This window comes from Amphiura filiformis, chromosome 5 (genome assembly GCF_039555335.1).
Source record: "Amphiura filiformis chromosome 5, Afil_fr2py, whole genome shotgun sequence".
In the NCBI taxonomy this organism is placed as follows: domain Eukaryota; kingdom Metazoa; phylum Echinodermata; class Ophiuroidea; order Amphilepidida; family Amphiuridae; genus Amphiura; species Amphiura filiformis.
The window spans coordinates 66,671,597-66,692,814 of record NC_092632.1 but is presented as its reverse complement, the minus strand read 5'-3'; the positions used below and the strand labels follow the sequence as shown (position 1 = coordinate 66,692,814).

Below are 21,218 nucleotides of genomic sequence, written 5' to 3'. Positions count from 1 at the left end.
ACGCCATTCCAGTTTCGGCACGTAGGAACATTTATGCAAATTTGCTACCAAATTAGCATATTTTGCTACAAAAACATAATAGAAATTGGTGACGGCTAATTGCCACCTCTCCACCAAATCCCATCACAATACGCCTTACCAGTTCGGGAAATAGGCAGTTGCAAGTGCAAGAACACATTTCTTCCTTGTTTGATGGCGATTACTTCCAAATACATGATACATTGGGCTATTCCAGTTAAAATCCAAACTATCCCTGTGGAAGATTTTGGAAACATTTTCCACAGGGGGAGTATGTTTTTCAAATATAATTGGTCAGGGTTAATCATTTTGAAACCCATACTCCCCCTGTATTATGGCTTTACCATATCTTCCACAGCTGGAGTGAGTATTTCAAATGGAAGTCACCCAACTGTCTATTCTATTCAAAACTCATACTCCCTCTGTGGAAGACTATAGCTAAATCTTCCACAGGGGGAGTGTAGCTTTCAACTGGAATAGCCCATTGATGTTGTCTGTTTGTATTTTTAGTGTCTTGAGGAACTTAAAACGTTGACAGAATACTATGAAAAGGAAACAGGAGAAGCACCAAACATTTTGGGTCTTGCCTTGAGTTCACGCAAAAATCTCTGCATTCATCCATCGGTAAGTGTGAAGACTTAATAATATACAAATACTGAATGTTTATGAGTTCAATGGTCAGAATATTTTCATGAGGTGAAATATGGACTTTGCAGAGTTGAATGGAGCAGTACTTACATGCATTGTATGTAAACCAAAAATGAAAATATTCTTTCCATTGAATGAATAAAATCATTCAATATTTTTTTTTATAACTCATATATAAATTCCTTTTCTTCCATTTAATTTTATAAATCACTTGTAAAAAAAAATATAAAAAAAAATATGTAAACTATTATTTAAGAAGTAACACCCACTCCTATTATTGGCGAGTTGAGGTGGTCACTGTGAGCGCTATATGCTTGTGTTTGACAGTGTTGCCATGGTAGCTGTGTGTGAGTGCAATGGAAAATGGACGCTAAAAATAGCAAAAACAATCAATAATAATTGGCCAATCAAATGACAACAATCTTTGTATGATATAATTATAGTATGGAAAGATTTGTGCTCATGAATTTCGAGGTTTTGAATATTTATCAGTAGGCCCAATTTGTTGCATATTAATTAATTATTAGGATAAATATTTTGTGGGTATTAGAGAAGTTGGATGTCAATCCAACTGTCTTTATACACCCAAAGCCTATTATGCAATTCATACCAAATACATGCATCTACTCAAGTTTATTTCACAAAGCATGCAGTAGCTACAGTACAACTAAAGTAGCTAGTGAAGTTATAAACTAAGCAAATATAAATCAAAACAATTATGTTTGATGCTGATAATAATGTTGATTTTGTAGGTTAGTAAGGAGCGACTTGGCAAAGCGGTTGACACTCGTTGTCATCAGCTGACAGCATCTCACATTAGATCTAGACGTCAACATGACCCAACAATACCTGGATGCTCATTCTTTGAGGTAACATTCTATTTTTGTGCCATTCCTTCTTTTCATCCTTTCTTTAATTTTTTTCTTTCATTGGTCCTGTCATTGGTTCTTTTTCCTTTCACTTTTCTTTTCTTCTTTTTTTCTGAACAAATTAATGAACAAGTGAGTGAATGGGTTATTCAATTGAAATTCAAACACCCCCTATGGAAGACATAGACATAATCTCCCACCACATTGTGTGCAGATTTCAAATGGAGTCACTCATTCAGGTAGCTCCATTTGAAATTCACACTCCCTGTGTGGAAGATATATCTTCCATAGGGGTTATGGATTTCAACTGGAATGGCCCAATAAATGAATGAATAAACATTTGAATGATGAGGAAAAAGAAATTTGTGCCTGCTTATTGCTATATTTGTCATACAAAGAATTCACTCTTTGTCAATTTCAGGCTATTTAGGTACATATAATAATATAAATGTTGTCTTGTTATTATCGAATTCAAAACATCTGGTGCAAATGAATACACATGCTCAATGTAACACCAATTTGACTAAATTAGACAGGTTATCTTAAGGGCTGGGGTATGAACGTTTGGACAGTATTTATTTTGGGACATTAGAGCACATCAGACATATCGAATTGCATTCTGAATACGAAGAATGTCATTCTAATATCAAATAATTTTGATTTTTGAAATTGCAATTTAATACACATTTTATGGCAAATCATTAAAATTGATATTTTTGATATTTAACAGTACTTGAAGTAAACTTTATAAATCTGATGATTTATACTTAAAGTGTATGTAGGTGGGATGAAAAGCCGACGATCAATTGAAAATTTTGACCTTTCAGTATTGAAGATATGGATTTTTTTCCCAAAACACCAAAAAAAAATTATGTCTTTTGGGAAAAAATCCATATCTTCAATATGAAAGGTCAAAATTTTCAATTGACCGTCGGCTTTTCCTCCCTGCTACATACACTTTAAGAATATATCATTAGATTTATATAATTTACCGAGGACTTATATATCAAAATTTGAAAAATATCAAATTTTTATAATTTGTCATAAAATTTGTATTATATTGTGATTTTCAAAAAATGAAAATTATTTGATATCAGAAAGACATGCTTCGTATTCAGAATGCAATTCGATAGGTCCGAGGTGCTCTCATGTCCTACAAAAAATACTGTCGAAACACAATAAACGCTCATTTTAGATCCCTTAATGCATTTTCAACACAAAATAAAACAATATGTAAGCCTTCTATCGATGACCAAAAATAACATAAGGGTTACTGAGGATGCAGATGCAGGAAGAGGAACCATGCTGAAGATATGCTCTCTACACCCCATTACATGGTAAAAGAAGACCTGAAAGGCAAAGAACATCCTACTTGTCTTATGTGCAAAAACTGTTGGGGGACTTCAACAACTTTTTATTGCCAGATGCCACTACCACTTTGGCTTCAAATCATAGTACATGGAGAAACTTTGTAGTTGCCTGCTTTGCAGCTGAATGAAATGAATGAAGGACAAGTGGGATGTCTTCCACAGATGATGCCACATACAGTTTTTGTGAATTTAGATTCATTGGTGTTCTGTGAATCTGTTTTCTTTCAGGAGTTTGATTCCTTTGGGAGGGAGTCCCCTTTACCTGCTGGTATTTATAGCTTAGATGATCTTAAAGATAGAGGCAGACAAAATGGCTGGTGTCCCTATTTCATAGCAAGATATGCTGTAAGTACAAAATATGTTTAAAAAAGTTGTGATGCATGCTGTCTGCAAAATTGGAACTGTAGTCTGTATACCTTTCTCGAATCAGATAGAGAGAGACAAAATGGCTGGTGTCCATATTTCATAGCAAGATATGCAGTAAGTACAAAATGTGTTCAAAAAGTTGTGATGCGTGCTGTCTGCAAAATTGGAACTGTAGTCTGTATACCTTTCTCGAATCAGATAGAGATAGACAAAATGGCTGGTGTCCATACTTCATAGCAAGATATGCAGTAAGTACAAAATGTATTCAAAAAAGTTGTGATGCATGCTGTCTGCAAAATTGGAACTGTAGTCTGTATACCTTTCTCGAATCAGAGATAGACAAAATGGCTGGTGTCCGTATTTCATAGCAAGATATGCAGTAAGTACAAAATGTATTCAAAAAGGTTGTGATCAGCGATCGAATTCGATGGTATCGTATCGCAAAATGCGATGCAATTTCCATCAACTGCTATGCACTTTTCCAAAATGCATAGCTAAAAGTGCTATACTGCTATGCAAACATGTGTTTTGCATAGCACAAACTGCGATGCAAAAAAATTGACTGAATTCGAACCCTGGTTGTGATGCATGCTGCAAAATTGGAACTGTAGCCGGTATACCTTTCTCGAATCAGATAGAGATAGACAAAATGGCTGGTGTCCATACTTCATAGCAAGATATGCAGTAAGTACAAAATGTGTTCAAAAAAGTTGTGATGCATGCTGTCTGCAAAATTGAAACTGTAGTCTGTATACCTTTCTCGAATCAGTAATTTAGACATTTTGTTTTATTGTATCTCTAAATGTAATGATGAGAGGTATATACGAGCGTAAACATATACATTTTCAGAAAGGAAATGATGCAAAGAATCCAAGTAGCATAACAGATTCCTGGAAAAATTAACAGTTTTATGAAAATCTCAAAATTTGATTTACTTTATTGACTCGAGGAAGGTATGTGGACCATAGACACCTACATATTACTGGCTACAGAGTGAGCAGTGCATGGATATATTTGCAAGGGGAGCACAATTTGGGGTGGTGAAGGCTGGTGGACAAGGCTAGTTAGTGGTGTAATGTTAGGTATGGGCAGCAATTAGGGTCAAAATGGGGAACAAAGACACATATGGGGTATGGACAGCAACACAAGACAAAAACATGAAATGTTATAACTATTACACTTCTTGTCCCTTAAATTCTCTATTTCAGATATTCCATGCCAATATCATTGTGTATAGTTATCACTATCTGTTAGATCCCAAGATTGCCGAGCTGGTATCCAAGGAGTTGTCACGCAAGTCAGTGGTAGTCTTTGATGAAGCTCACAATATAGGTAGGTACGGTCGGACTCATGAATGTTGAATATGGTTGTTGGACAGGAAAAACCTCCTATGTACTTGTGGCCCCTGAACATGTTTAAAACAAAACTGCCAACCGGTTACATGTTCAGGGGGTAATGAAACAGGAGGTTTTCCTGCCTAACGAAGATATGTATTTCAGGCAGTAACAGCTTCTGCTGAGTAATGTTTGGTCATTTCAAATGTGATTCATATGGTGAACTTTGATACCCTTGAACAGATTTCAATGATTTGAATCTTGATTAAAGGAGGATTTTGTGATCCTAGCATCCTCTTTTTATGAAATTTTTCAGTAGAAATCAAAGAAAAAAGCTTATTTCCAAAATTTCAGTTGATTCCGATTTTGTGTTTTGCGAGTTATGCATGATTATGTGTATTACACTGCTCCATAGGCCACTGTTGTAATTTCGTTCTGGTATACCAGAACGAAATTCAAATTTAACAATATTTTTGCTATAAACGAATTAATCTGCAAGAAATATTTGGTACATAAACATTATGTAGCCATAGGTATCCAGTGGTATAAAAATCTCAACTTTGTTTGGGAAAAGTGGGGGGATGAGGCTGTGGATCACAAAATGCCCTTTTAAGTGAAAATCTCTAAAATTTCCAAATGCTGCTTCATACATGTACAGTTTGGGGAAATATAGAGAAGTCAACTGAAACCATTCTAACAAGAAAAGGGTAAACAGATTGTGATATTTCTTCAACACAATTTAAATCATAACTGGATGATAATCAAAATTTATTTATTATCTTTTGGAAATTGGATTTGGGACACTTAGTTTGAATCCAATGTTGGGAAAACCATTTCAATGGGAAATTAGAGAAGAAATATGAAGGAGAATTGAAATAATTTCTTAAGACTGAAACCCGAATGTTCATGGTGCATTAATTATTCACGAGGGATGGAGTGGGACATTTGTTCGCACTGCCCTCTATCCTACAGCTTACATTAACAGTCCAATCGATTATTGATTGCACAGTACCTCAAACATGTCAAGTGCCATTCTCAAGTGCCGCGATCGACCACGACCGTTAGTACCTTTATCTGTGTTAACAAGGTCATTGTTATTATAATTTAGAGTCATAGTACAACATAGTTTCGACTATTATTATATAGCTATGATGTTATTTGTCGGGATATGTTCAGATTCCCCCCCCCCCCATCCGAGCTTTGGCATCACTACTGCCCATCGACTATAAACATAAATAAATACAGTAAGAAAACAAACAGGTCGGCGAGGAAGAGTGGAAATTGTATTTACTTTCGTAGCACTACTATTAAATCATACATTTAAAACAAACTAAATGAAAAGCTGGGACTGGGGCTGACATTAACGGTATTAAAATATTTTGATCAGAAGTGCCATGGCCTGTACTAAATTAATTTAGTTACAAACCGCATGATAAACGTTTAGCTCAATTCGGTAATTCAATATTGGCACTGCATTTACACAGATCTTTATCCCAGGACTTTATCCATGGGTTGCTGAATTCAACAGGTATATCGGCCGCAAAATGCTTCCGTGTTTTGGTCAAAATTCACGACTTTGTCAAATTGTCCATTCTAAAGTGTTTCTATATCTATGAAGTAAATATACTTGGCCACGCCGCAAATGTTTGGTTCACGAATCGTATAATATTCATTTTTTGATCAAAAATGTGACCGATAAGTATCAAAATTTCACGAATATTTCCTAATTATTGGTAAACAAAAACAAGCATATCTTTGCGGTTAATATTGCAAATGATTTCGCATTTTTTACAAATATTTTAGAGATTTTTTTTTGTAATCATGAAAAACATTTTTAAAAGGTCACAGTCTCATAGTCAAGTAGAAAGTCTGTTTATGGTCCATTGTAGTCCGTGAAGAAAATAAAATGGCGTCGATGTGGATGTTGTTGTCAGGCTACCGCTGACAACACTCACGCATGCGCTGTGGCAATTGGAAGCTCGCTGGCTAGTATATTGATCGTATCGATCGGGTAATTGGCTGGGCAATAAGTGTGCACAGTGCCTATGCAGACCGGCCCTCGTGTATTAACAAACTTTTAAATTATTTTTCAGATAATGTGTGCATAGATTCATTAAGTGTGCATATATCAAGAAAGACACTAGAGAAATGTCAGACCAACTTGGAAGCACTTAAACAACAGATAGAGAGGTAGGATTCATGCTTCAAATCACTCAGAATATGATTAATAAACATGTATACAGATCACACAGAGAAATTTAAGACATTTAAGGGATGGGGTATGAACGTTTGGACAGTATTTATTATGGGACATTAGAGCACATCAGACATATCGAATTGCATTCTGAATGCGAAGAATGTCCTGATGATATCAAATAATTTTGATTTTTTAAAATTCACAATGTAATACACATTTTATGGCAAATGATTAAAAATTGATATTTTGTATGTAGGTGGGAGGAAAAGCCGACGATCAATTGAAAATTTTGACCTTTTGTATTGAAGATATGGATTTTTTTCCAAAAACACCAAAAACAAATAGGTCTTTTTTGGGGAAAAAAATCCATATCTTCAATATAAAAGGTCAAAATTTTCAATTGATCATCGGCTTTTCCTCCCAGCTACATACACTCTAAGAATATATCATTACATTTATAAAATTTACTTCGAGGACTGTTATATATCAAAAATATGAAAAATACCAAATTTTAATAATTTGTCATAAAATTTGTATTATATCGTGAATTTCAAAAAATGAAAATTATTTGATATCAGAAAGACGTTCTTCGTATTCAGAATGCAATTCGATATGTGTGATGTGCTCTCATATCCCACAAAAAATACTGTCCAAACGTTCATACCCCACCCCTTAATAAAGTTTCAATAAACCCAATGCAAAGCTAGAATAGAATAGAAAGTACAACTTTTTTGTTGTAAAACATGACCAGCCAAAGGGTTGATCTGGGCCTTTTATGTAATTCAAATTGAAATTAAAGGGAAAGCTTCCTTCACCTTTGAAGGCAAATATAAAAATATTATCATCCACTTTCTTTCTCTCTCCGTTACTGCATTTGAATTGTGGGGCACATCCTGTATATGACAAAGACCTCCCAGCCAGTTCTGATTAGGGTAACACCAGGATGTCTGTACACCCTATATCAACAAGGTTAAACAAAATATTTGAAAATAACTTGAATGTAAACATCCTTCTGATGTGTGATACTCTTAATCATGTAATTTTGATATAGAATCAAGGCCACTGATGCGGAGAGATTAAAGCGGGAATATGAAAGATTAGTGGAAGGGTTAAGAGATGCAAGTGCAGCAAGGGCAACTGATGTACAGCTAGCCAACCCAGTTTTACCTGACGAAATATTGCAAGGTTAGTGGGTTTTGTTTACAATCCTTCTTTCTAGATAAAAGGTAAAGGAGTCAAACGGAGTGCCCATCTCTCTTTTGTTAGCGATTAATGTTTAGCGTTTGCTGTGGGGGGGTTCACCACACCTCCTCCACAGTGAGTCTGTTACCTCAACTATATTTAAGAATGCAGGTACACATTGATATACCTGGGCAGAGAGGAGTAATCGAGATAAAGTGCCAATACTCAAGGCCACAACACGGTGACATCGGCGGGGCTCAAACCCGCAACCTTCCGATTATGAGTCGGAGCCCATTCCACTTGACCACCGTGCTCCCTAGCTGAAATAGATGAAATACTACAAAGTTAGTTGTACAACCCATCTGTCTATTTAGGTAGGGTAACCAGGGGGGAGGGAAGACTATATTACAAGGTTAGTTGAAGGGTTAAGAGAGGCAAGGGGGTAAAAACAAAATAAGATCACAGAAGGTGAAACACAGCACAAAAATCTTCCACCAACATTTACTAACACCAACTAAATGCTACAACACACATACAGCAGCAAATCCACTGCCATCACTCATGACGAAAAGACAAAAAGTATATGGATGATCAGCTCCAGGCTGAAGTAAGGGGTGATTAATCACCTATGATGAATTTCCTCATACGGTAGAGCGCGAAACATTTATAGCTTCAAGACTCTTATTGTCCTGTGGATCCAGGCTCAGTTTTGCACATCTGACATTCTTCATTTCTTCCTTCATATCTTGAAGAGTTTATGTCCCGGTGAGGAGACTTGCCTTGACAGCTGCTCTCTGAGTGTCCATGACATCTGGACTAGTAGTTGACCAGATATGATGTGGAGCCATAGTAGGATTGAAGTCTCAGTTAATATACTTGAGGGAAGATTGGCTTGCAGCCCCATCACAAAGCTTGTTAAACCAGAAGGTTCTGACTGCGCTGTCGACTCTTTCTTTCCACTTTAATTTTGATGGTGGGTCGGCTAGGATAGAAAGTCCATCTGGAAGACTGTACTTCTTCAGTTCAGCATTTGCTTTATGAAACCAGCTCCTGGATTTATGGTCATTCACCGCAAGCTGTCTTTGGGCAATTTCTTTCTCAATACTGCAGCCCCTAGCGATTGCACCAAACACAGCGATGTTTGCTGATAACACCCTCAAAGGGGAGCTGTCCCAGTAAAAGAAACATGGCTTCATCAGCCATCTGAAAGATCTGGAAGATGCTGGATTTTCGTAATTTTCTTAAGCATACCCATATGGTATTTTTCAATGATGGTAGTCTCCAGCCCAAGGTCGATCATGGAGATGATGTTGCTCAACATGCTCCAGTACTTTGCCAATGATGGAGGTGATGGTTATCCCTCTGTAGTTGTCGGTAGCTCGGGCATATTTCCCCTTTTTTGGGGACAGGAATTACCATTCCCTTCTTGAAGGCAGCAGGAACATATGAGCAGGCAATGATGGTGTTGAAGAGAGCAGCTAAATAAGGAGTGAGCTGGTGTTTACCATGGCCTTTGTGCTCCACACACAGCTCTTCAAGATCAGCAGCTTCCTTTTTGTTCAGCCTTGATATCGCTGCACTAATTTCTTCATGGGAAATAGGATTGCCATCAGTATCAGGCATCAGCCTAATGATATCTTTAATCGTTTGAACACCATCGTCAATTTCGTTCTTGAAGCTGTGATCGAAAGCGGGATGTTGATGGGGTGTTAGCTAATCCCTCAAAATGATCTGCCTATTCTGATCTGATGTCCTCTGGTTTGACAAGCTGCACCACCATTGACGAGAAATTCAGCAGTATTGCAACAGTCTCTCTATGTGTTTGATAATTCTGTAGAAAAGTTGATCATTCTCTGATGAAGCCTGCATAATTTTGTTGTTCTGATTCAACTCTCCAATTGCTGCCTCTTTACCTTGCTCACTGCGAAACTTCAATTTTGCCTCCTTTTATTTAGGCTGCATGCTTCTATTGTCTATGGATATCCTTACAGAGACAGTTAGTCTCAGACTCCATTTTATATTGCACTAAAGGACAAAACTGCAGTCAAAAATCAACAGATGATGGCTTTTGTTGAGAGCAGAATGTAATTTGGCTTCAGCAAAAAGCATCAACAAAAGTCGATGCCCTGTGTTGAATGCACTCTTTAGGCAAATTGTATGGTATTGAAGGGCCTGTATTTCATTAATATCAGGAGAAATCAGCAAAGATTTCCCAATCTATAAAAACAATATGGCGGAATTTAAGATGGGGGATACAAAATGACGAATGTATGATGACTATAAAATCACATCACAAAACTATCATCAAAAGGCCTGGTAGCAGACATTTAAAATGTTAAAAATACAGAGCACACTTTTAAAAAAGTGAGGACTTAAGATATTGCACTTAGCTGTTTCCGTAGCAGCTTCCGAAGGTAGATGCCAATCTACAAAATGGCGTCATCGATCCTTGTCACGAGTGCAGTTCCACGGCAATCACAAAATTTGGTCCAAGACGGCCAAAACTACAGCGCAAAAACCACCTTCCAGCGCAGAGAAAAAGAACTGGCAAACGTAGGCACACACTGGACATAAAACAAGTGAATATCTACAGCATAAAAATGATCAAACAGCTAGTTAAAAATAAAATAATAATTAGTTATTAAAATGATATTTAACTGACTAAGAATAAGAATAAACGATATGAATTTTTGTTTTTTTCAACCATTCGTACATACATACATATATACAATTTATATCACACATAATCTAATGAAAGGTCTAAGCACCTTTACAAACTACAGCCAAGGTTGGAATAGAAACAAACAAAAATACCAAAGGAAAGGAACAATAACATAAAAAGGTGTGTTTTTAACAGTTTTTTGAAAACAATAAGAGAAACAGCTTCTGTGATGGAGAGAGGGAGCATGTTCCACAGCCAGGGTCCAATAACAGAAAAGGCCCTGTCACCTGTTGAATGATGAGTTTTGGGAATATGAAGCCTAGTATGATCAACCGATGAATGAGGGTAATGATGAGAAATGCTTTGAGTGTTGTATAAAGCAATATCAGAGGAGAGGTATGTTGGTAGAGAGCCATTTAAATAATACCTATCACCTATTTTATTGTATTATTGTATTATCATGCAATTTGCCCTTTGGAAGCCTCCTGGTGTAGAGAATTATATTTAGATGAGAATGAGTGACGTCGTATTTGATAGGATCTATTGGTTCAAATATTATACACTAAGTATGGTTTGTCTAGTAATGTACTAGATTAAAAAGTACATTAAACCCAAAATATTTTGCCTCTAAATTTTCTTGCGTATATAGAAGCTGTGCCAGGAAACATTCGCAATGCAGAACATTTTATCGCCTTTTTGAAGAGATTTGTGGAGTACCTCAAGGTCAGGTTACGGGTCCAGCATGTTGTTTCAGAGAGTCCTGCGTCATTCCTGAAGGACACATTCAGTAAAGTGTGCATCGACAGGAAACCTCTGAGGTGAGTCAATCTATCTGGTCAGGTCAATGAGACCCGATGGTCCGATTTATGATATTTATTTACCATATATTCTGCTATTCCATTTAAAATCCACACTACCCCTGTGGAAGATTTTGGAAATATCATCCACAGAGGGAGTATATAATTTCAAATGGAATTAACAAATTAACAGCTCCATTTGGAATTCACTCTACTTCTAGTGAAAGTTCAGGTTGAATCTTTCTCAGAGGGTGTATGAAATTCAAATGGAGCTGCCTAAAGTACTCACTGGCATTTGAAATTCATAATTCCCCTGTGGCAGATATTTCCAAAATCTTCCACAAGGGTAGTGTGGATTTTAAATGGAACAGCCCATTGTGTCTATGATACATTCATAAAATTTTCAGAAATTCATTATGCACAGTATTTGCCAGAAGTAACTTCAGTCAAATTTTTTTCTTTTACCAGCCAATGTAATTAAATCCAATTAAACGCAACATGAATGTGAATAAACCCACAAATAAGATATGAAGATGCTGGTGAAGATTTGTTGTATCATTTATGATAATGAAATGAAATTTGCTTCTTGTGAGCAATTCAGATGATGTTAAAGAATATTTAAGAAATTTACATTGTATGTTTTTTATTTTTGTATGTGTGTTCAGGTTTTGTGCTGAGAGATTACATTCTTTGCTGAGGACATTAGAGTTGACAGACATCCAGGATTTATCTCCAGTCACACTGGTATCAAACTTTGCTACACTTGTCAGTACTTACACAAAAGGTAACACAGGTTTTTTTTGTATCTGGGCATTAGTAAGCACCTTCAAACAAGGACATTTATGTGATACTTCAATCGCAATTGTGTACACACACAGCCAGGACCGAGGATGTCCACAGTTCAATGTTAAGTGGGAGAGTTTGCAAATAGTGTAAAAATGCTGACATTTAGGGGTATAGAACATGTCTTTGTTTAATGTTTGATCTCATGTGTGTAAATTGTATGTACTTGGGAGTCATTTGACTTTGATGTCCTCCCGTGGACACACATATGAGTAAGTGTGGATTTCTGTTAGTTGTAAAGACATTTGTATGTTGATGTGCTATCTTAGGTGTGCAAAGGGGGTGGTTAGGATACCCACCTGCATGATTTTATGTGTGTGTGTGTTTGTTTGCATGCTTCCTAGCTTGTTCTTACCTAAGGTACATTGTGGGGTGATTTATACGTACAAACCGACATTACCGGTTTTTTTTTACTTGTGGGGTGAACCCCACAAGTCAAATGGCCGTATACGGCATCTAGAGGGGGTAGGTATACCTATAGGCATGGTTATAAATATCACCGCATAATGTTTACATACGTATATATTCTTATGGGGTGAAAAAGGGTATGTACATAACAACCGACATTATGGGTTGCAGGTATGTGGGTACATGTATGTTTATTTGTCAGAAATGTTAACAGTTTTTGGTTTCCCTTATGTAACACAGGTTTCAGTTTAATCATAGAGCCATTTGATGATAAGACACCAACCATACCAAACCCGGTGCTCCATTTCAGGTAGGAATTGTATTATTTTCATATGTCATGCCCTGCCCAGGTTGCAAGTTTTTGTTTTGTGTATGTATGGTCTCTCTGGCTATATAAATTTAGGTGTTATTGCTAATATATAATTTGTTCAATCTACAAGTGGCAAGACTCGTAAAATTGTGGATTGACGTAGAATGGTGCATGGTGTGCACACAGTTGGGCACAGCACCTACTTGTACACTCATGTGAATTTACGCAAGCCAAAGTTTGATATAAAATTGGATCAGTTGAGCCCATATTAATTGGTCGAGCTATGAGGTTTAAGATATTGGGCGAGACAGAGTCGAGTCCAATATTTTAAAACTCATAGCAGACCAATAAATATTAGTAAAGCATCAATTTTATCATTATTATGTTTTGGATCCAATATTATCACAACTTGGATCCATCAAAACATAATAATGGACTTTATTGATGTGAGCAGTAAAAAAAACCACCTCATTTTCACCTATTATGAGTTGAACAAGTATAAATGCTTTTCAAGCGTAACACCATTGGTTAACTGTTCAATTTTGAAAGCTTAAATTTTTCTCTTTATTCTTGAATCAATACGAGCATAATTAACATATTTTTTGTCATTAATTTTTGTTTGCTGTAGTTGTATGGATGCCTCCATTGCTATCAAACCAGTATTTGATAGATTCCAATCTGTCATTATTACCTCAGGGGTAAGTAATATCTTGGTTGAGAATTAAGAAGTATATAAAACAATGATCTCTACATTAGAAATTTCAGTTGAATGAACACAGCTTTCAACAGCTGTAAGCGATCCATCCGTGGTCATATATCGCATATTTTAAACTACAACACAAACGCACGACCTTGGATACAATAATTAAAACACTAACCAATCACGAGTGAGTTGGCATGCTTGGATCCACTTCCACGTTATGCTCGCACAGTTGCACACGCTGGCGTACATCGTGCACTTGATGCGAAAAATGCCATGCTATGTCAAGCTGTGTTCATTCAATTGAAATTTATACTGTAGGTTAATGCACATTGGCCATATCTGTATTATTACTTACTTACCGAGAATGATTGCTTTATGAGGCCATCTTTACATCAGTAAATTCACCAGCTTTTTGTGTGTTATTTTCGCTGGCCTTGAATATATTTCATTTTTATTTATCAAAATCTATCATACAAAATCTCACTTCCGACTTTGTCAGGAATAAAAATATCTTAAGTCGTAAATTCTTCAACTATGTGTGCATATTCTGGGCCGTATTCTTGTCAAAAATTTAAGTAAAAAAAAAAAATCCTAAAAACACTGCATTCCACATTAGGTTTTCAATTTGAGAAGGGCTTTGAGACAAACTATTAAATTAAGATGGCCTAATATTAAAAGCACTAAACTGCAGAGTTTATTTTCATGTAGATGTGTGTAAAAGTTAAACATCAAACAATAAAATATTACTCATAGCTAGTGACTGGAGTAAATTTTTCAAATATTGTTCTTAGCATGAAGTTTTGGTTTATTGTGCTTTTATATGTTTCAAACAATCAATTACTCATAGCTAATGACTGAAGTAAATCTTTGAGAACATTTAAAATTGTCCTTAGCAATAAATTTTGGGTTATTTTGCTTAATTGGCTTAATATGTTTCTTTTGTTGCAGACCCTTTCACCTCTTGACATGTATCCAAAGATTCTTGACTTTCGGCCCGTTACCATGGCATCTTTCACAATGACACTGGCAAGGAACTGTATCTGTCCAATTGTAAGTACTCATACATACGGTTTATAAAAGCCATATTGTAACATTTCCATAAGAAATAGAATTGTATTTTTTAGGCCTGGGCGTTAGAGAAGCGGCTACAGGGTGACAGGTAACCTATTGTTGTCGCACAGTAACCAGTAATCCGTTGACTGCTATTTTGTCAATCTACATCTAATTGGGGGGTTAGGGTAAGAGTTAGGGTTAGGGTTACGTTGACAAGAAAATACAGAGATTACCTGTTCGTCCCATAGCCGCTTGTGGCCATTAGCAGACATGCCAACTAGTACGGTTTCACCATATTTTGTACGGTAAAACGTGAAAAATACGGTAGTACGGTCACCTCCAAAAAAATACGGAATTCCAGAATTTTGACCAAAATAATAAAATGTTGTGTCTTAAAAAGATAAACAGTTGCAAGATTAGACTACCGACTGAATTACTGGTATCATTAGATCACTTTCTTGGTCTGTTACAGTACCGGTTAAAGTGGTTACCTACATCGTTTTTCTCTCAACTTTCGATCATGCATGCACATTAAAAAATTATTTTATAATAGGCCTACAAGATGCTCTCCGAAATAATTTTCTTCTGACTTGCAGATTTTTCATGCACATTAATATTTTTTATTAACCACCTAATGCTATGTCTTCTGAAGGTATTTAGTTAACTTATTTAGATCTTTTGGTGCAAAAGAATAAGCCTACAAGAAGGTTTCCGACCTCCTTTTACTTCCGACTTTCGCACCATGCATGCACATTAAAGAAATATTTAATAGGCCTACAAGATGGTTTCCGAAATAATTTTCTTCTGACTTGCAGATTTTTCATACACATTAATATTTTTATTAGCCACCTAATGCTATGTCTTCTAAAGGTATTTATTTCCCTATTTAGCTCTATTGGTACAAAAGAATAAGCCTACAAGAAGGTTTCCAACCACCTTTTACTTCCGACTTTCGCACGATGCATGCACATTAAAGAAATATTTATAGGCCTATACAAGATGGTTTCCGAAAGAATTTTCTCCCGACTTGCGGATTTTTCATGCACATTAATATTTTTTATTAAACATCTTCATCTAACTGCTACACATCATGCTATGTCTTCTGGAAGTATTTAGTTAACTATTTAGGTCTGCAAAAGAATAAGCCTGCAAGATGCTTTCCGACTTTGTTTTCTCAATGGTGCACCCAGTGGCACATTAATATTTTTAATATTTTTCTTTAACCATGCATAGATAACTGCTATACCCAGTACAGTCTTCTAATTGACATTGGCATTAAACTGTTTAATTTTTTTTTGAAAACATGAACAAAACCCGATATTAGGCCTACAGACTGATACTATGATGATGATTCAGATGATGATCAATGATTTTCTGAACTTGAAAGATTTAACAAAGCATACTTCTAACAACATTAGAAGTAACAAACCCCAATGTTTCAAGAAAATGTCAATTTGTTTGGTTTACATACTTTACCCAATTTCGTGAGGTCAAAGGTCACATACAAGGTCAAAGGTTGACTGAGGTCACCAAATCTTTTAAGGGTACATGCCACCAAATAGCTTTCCATAGACTTTACGTGCAAAACAGGGGTCACGTTTTAGGCTATAAGTCGAGTTACGTCTTACTTTGAAATATATATTTGATATCATTTTAATCAGAACAAAATTCTGCATAACATATCTGAAAATGACACCATATTTTAGGTCTACTTTTTGAGAAAAATAGCGCTATATAAAAAGACCCGATTTTCCCGTGTTTACGTCTGACTGCTAACCGCGTTTTGACCTCGTGTGTTCATGCGCTCATCATCGTAAACATCACTCAAATTTTCGCGTTTTCTGTTCAAATTAGTAGAGATCACATTCACAAGTTCTAGCAAAACACGATTTGCAACACTAAAATTGTTAATATTGTACCGATTTTGCACATTTTTTATGCAAAGTTGGGACTATAGTCGTGATAAACTTTTACCGGAAACCGCGTCACACACGGATTTAGTGGTATGAACCCTTGAAGAGGCTAAAACATCGTTTTTAGGCCTTGAAAATGATTTTGTTATCTTTTTCACTGCATTTTGAATTAATTGTAAGAAATTTTGGGTTATTTTCTTTCATACTTTAGACAGGATGCCGATTTCAAGCACAAGCATGATAGCCGACAATTGCCATTTTTGGTCATTTTGATGCACATGAATGCACAATGGTTGCTGATTTGCTATTTTCATGAAGATATTAATTGATGTTAATAGTAAACGTTCTTTGAACATCTTTTGCAAGTGCATAACTTCAAAATTAAAACATTCTCAGTACCTGCAGAATATTTAAAAAGACAAAAAATGTCAATCAAGTAGGCCTACCCCCCCCCCCCCCTCCATCGTCACTTTTAACCCGTTTTGTCCAAAAAGCAAATGTAATGAATGGCTATTTGAAATTAAATATTAATATAAATTAAACTTTGAATGTTATAACAATTTAAAATACTGGACAGTGGTATAAATAAAGCAAACTAGAAACTTAAATATCTTAAATCTAATTTTTTATGTAATTTTATTAAAATTGAAGGCCAAAACTTGAGTTTAAATGACAAAAAAATTTGTTAAAAAATAACAATGAAATTGAAAAACTTCTTTGTAATTTAAACACCAATAAACAATTTTTTCAATATTTTAGAACTCTTCTTTATTCGTATCAAAAGGTTTCAAACTTCTACCAAAATCGGAACTTTTATTAAATTGGAAATAAAAGCAGGCCTATTCGCGGCAAACGCACATACAGCGAAAAAACCTGGCGGCGTCCATGAACGCGCTTGTTGATGTCCTCCTCTTTCTTCGTGCATTTTAAATAGATAAAGACGCGCGGAAAACGCATGGAATTGCTCCTTAAAGGGTACATGCCACCAAATAGCTTTCCATAGACTTTACGTGCAAAACAGGGGTCACGTTTTTAGGCTATAAGTCGAGTTACGTCTTACTTTGAAATATATATTTGATATCATTTTAATCAGAACAAAATTCTGCATAACATATCTGAAAATGACACCATATTTTAGGTCTACTTTTTGAGAAAAATAGCGCTATATAAAAAGACCCGATTTTCCCGTGTTTACGTCTGACTGCTAACCGCGTTTTGACCTCGTGTGTTCATGCGCTCATCATCGTAAACATCACTCAAATTTCGCGTTTTCTGTTCAAATTAGTAGAGATCACATTCACAAGTTCTAGCAAAACACGATTTGCAACACTAAAATTGTTAATATTGTACCGATTTTGCACATTTTTTATGCAAAGTTGGGACTATAGTCGTGATAAACTTTTACCGGACACCGCTTCACACACGGATTTAGTGGTATGAACCCTTAATAATTAATTTTTAATTGTGCATCACATATCCGACAATCAGCTTGATCAGTCATGTAATTAAGGAAATATGACAACTTTAAGATGGCTGCTTTCCATGTAAAGTATAGCAAAGTAGCACTTTCAATGAGTGATAACTCGTAAAGGAAGCATCTTTCTGTATTGATTTATTACTTTGATGGAATGGTTCTTTGGTATTGCCAAAATTGATTGCAAATTGTAAGGTGGGCCCCTGGACCCCGGACGTTCGTGCTTGGTCGCACAAGTGCTCCCTCGCAATTATGTGTTCTACTTTTGGGGTTTCTGGGGTTGGCAGGTATGCAAAAGGTACATTTTTTAAAAATACGGTTTTAGGGTGCAAAATACGGATTTTTGTTCTTCTGAGTACGTAAATCTGGATTTCAAAGTTGGCATGTCTGCATTAGGGTTGATCAACTGTAACGCCAGATTTCTTGATTATGGATATTTTTGATTCAAGGGCATTTTACCTGCTTGTCTGTAAAGAAGAGAGTGATGGCAGTGGTGGGTGGGTGTTAGGGTGCATAGAGGTATTTCCCATGGCGGCTAGGATTTCTTAAGTATAGGTTTAAGTCAGTGATTTGATAATGACAACTAAAACGTAATAAAATATAGTTTCTTCCATAAAATCTGATAAATATCATTTTTATTTTTCAGATTGTTGGTAGAGGCAATGACCAGGTTGCAATGACATCCAAATTTGAGAGCAGAGAAGATATTGGTAAGTGCCATTTTACTTTTAAATGAACAGGGGAGAATCATTAAAATTTCAAAATAATAAACCAGCAAGAAGAAAAGATGGCTTTAGTAGACTTGAAAAGAAGATATAGAAGTATTTTATAAGAAGGAGCAAACTAATACAGGATTTTTCCCTTTCATAAAAAAAAAAAAAAAAGATTTGATTTGTTTTATTTATGTACTGTTCTTCATATAAACAAAATTTGATTGGATTTATGTATCTATTCCAGCTGTGATTCGTAACTATGGTAACCTTCTTGTGGAGTTGTCATCAATAGTGCCTGATGGGATTGTGTGCTTTTTCACAAGTTATGTCTATATGGTAAGTCATAGCTGTATATTATGAATAAATTATAATCAAATAGAATCCGTTATTCAAGAATTGTTGACGTACAATGTATGGTGCCAACAATATTTCTTACTTCTGTTAAAGGGGAGTAACCCTATTGGATTAGGTTGTGGATTTTCTTCAAACTTGTATACAATGTCGAATATCGTCCCATTTATGCATCCGTGTAAAAAAAAGGAACATTTTCAGGGCAAATGTGAAGAATTAGCATAATTAGCGAGCCAATGCATTGGTATGCATGAATTGCATTGTGGTCCCAATCATTGTAAACAGCTAAATATGTGAAGATATGCGGTATTACTACATAATTTTAGAGTTTATTTTGAGATGAAACATAGCTTGCACATAGCAGGAACACAGCCGCATTTAATCATAATAAAGTATCAGTAAGCTTACGAACTTTTCATGCATGCATGATTTTCTAAATTCCTGGATCTATACCCACAATGCACTAATGGGCTTGTGAATGGCACTAGCATGATTTTAGTAGAAATGCCATGATAGGAAGAGACCAGGGCACAAGACCAATATTTGATAGTTTCAAAACAAATTTCAGTCATTTCTATACAATCACCTCATCAGGTTAAAGTTGCTGTGTGATTAGTTGTGTAAGAAGTAACTTTAACCATATGTAAAATAGGTAATGGGGCTATGCATCCTGCACAAGAACAAATGAACACAATGGGCAACGATTGCTCGCTACAAGAGGAAACTGAATATGATTAATAAGAAAGAAAGAACAGTTTACCAACCCAAAGTGTTACAATTAAACAAGACAACTAACACAAATCCAGACCGGCACACACCCCAGCTTGAAAAACAAGCAAGGAAATGTGCCTGCATGGGATTCAAACCCATATCCTTCCGATCTCTAGACGGATGCCCTATCAATTAGGCTACCAGCCCCCACTTTTTTTTAATACACAAATAATACATCTTTTGGTCAATTTTATTTTTCATTTTTTTGTATTTGAATAATATCATTATATGTATAGGAATCCATAGTAGCTAATTGGTACGAGCAAGGCATCATAGACAACATCCAGAAGAACAAGTTGCTATTCATTGAGACTCAGGATGCGGCAGAGACCAGTGTAGCATTGTATAACTACCACAGGGCTTGTGAAAATGGAAGAGGAGCCATCTTACTCTCTGTTGCTAGGGGCAAAGTATCCGAGGGAATTGACTTTGGTAAGTGAAACTATTGGGTATGCGCCGTCTCTTGTTTGCCGATTTTTAAGAAACAATACAAATGTTTGCATCTCAGAAACAAGCAATTGTATTTTGGTGGTGTTTCAGTCAAATGTAGAATTTATGATGTGTAATTTAACAATAAATAATTATTCAGCTCATATAAGGTGATATTAATATTCAGCTTCTGTTACTGCGGGAGTTGGTAGGCGCACATAAATTCACATTAGCGTGTACCCGTCACGCATTACGCAACACACAACCAGCCATCCTATATCAATACACATAGTTATGAGTCTTTATTTTTTTCTCCTTATATAAGCTGAACAAACTTTAACTTTGATACATCAATTGTTATGATTGACTTTAACATGAAATTGCTGTCCTGTTCATGCCTAGTTAAAGAGTAGACCATGAAGATGTCCATTTCAAACTTTTTCCATTCTGTTGCAGTGTAAATCCTTTACATACCCTGGCTACACCAGTGGTTTTGACATTCTACCAGTATATATCAATTTACTGCAAAATCAAAAAAAAAAAAAAAAAAAAAAAAAAAAGCGCAGTGATTTATAGTGCGCTACGCACAGGCACAACGCCTAGACGTTGATCCACAAGCCTCAGCACACTTTACAGGTCACAACTGTAATGGTGCTTATCATTGATGCAATAACATCAAAACATCAATTAGCGTCTGTCAAATTCAGAGATAACCTTGTCACTGATTAATTTGATAACCAGGGAGGTTTGATTCACCCCAAAAGAATTGCTCTGGAAGGGCTTCCTCTTTAAGTAACATCAATTTCC

At 35.8% G+C, this 21,218-nt stretch overlaps 1 protein-coding gene across 1 annotated transcript in view; it reads left to right on the top strand.

Moving 5' to 3' along the window:
• The window catches only part of LOC140153576 (general transcription and DNA repair factor IIH helicase subunit XPD-like), a 45,032-nt gene that overhangs the window by 12,974 nt on the left and 10,840 nt on the right, over nt 1–21,218 (top strand). Inside the window, exons 4-17 of the mRNA XM_072176358.1 lie at nt 529–642; nt 1,419–1,535; nt 3,134–3,250; nt 4,480–4,603; nt 6,699–6,795; nt 7,854–7,987; nt 11,296–11,464; nt 12,109–12,227; nt 12,935–13,004; nt 13,633–13,702; nt 14,656–14,757; nt 18,794–18,857; nt 19,105–19,196; nt 20,219–20,414. Of these exons, the coding sequence (XP_072032459.1) occupies nt 529–642; nt 1,419–1,535; nt 3,134–3,250; nt 4,480–4,603; nt 6,699–6,795; nt 7,854–7,987; nt 11,296–11,464; nt 12,109–12,227; nt 12,935–13,004; nt 13,633–13,702; nt 14,656–14,757; nt 18,794–18,857; nt 19,105–19,196; nt 20,219–20,414 (1,585 nt within the window). The remainder of the gene's footprint in view (nt 1–528; nt 643–1,418; nt 1,536–3,133; nt 3,251–4,479; nt 4,604–6,698; nt 6,796–7,853; nt 7,988–11,295; nt 11,465–12,108; nt 12,228–12,934; nt 13,005–13,632; nt 13,703–14,655; nt 14,758–18,793; nt 18,858–19,104; nt 19,197–20,218; nt 20,415–21,218) is intronic.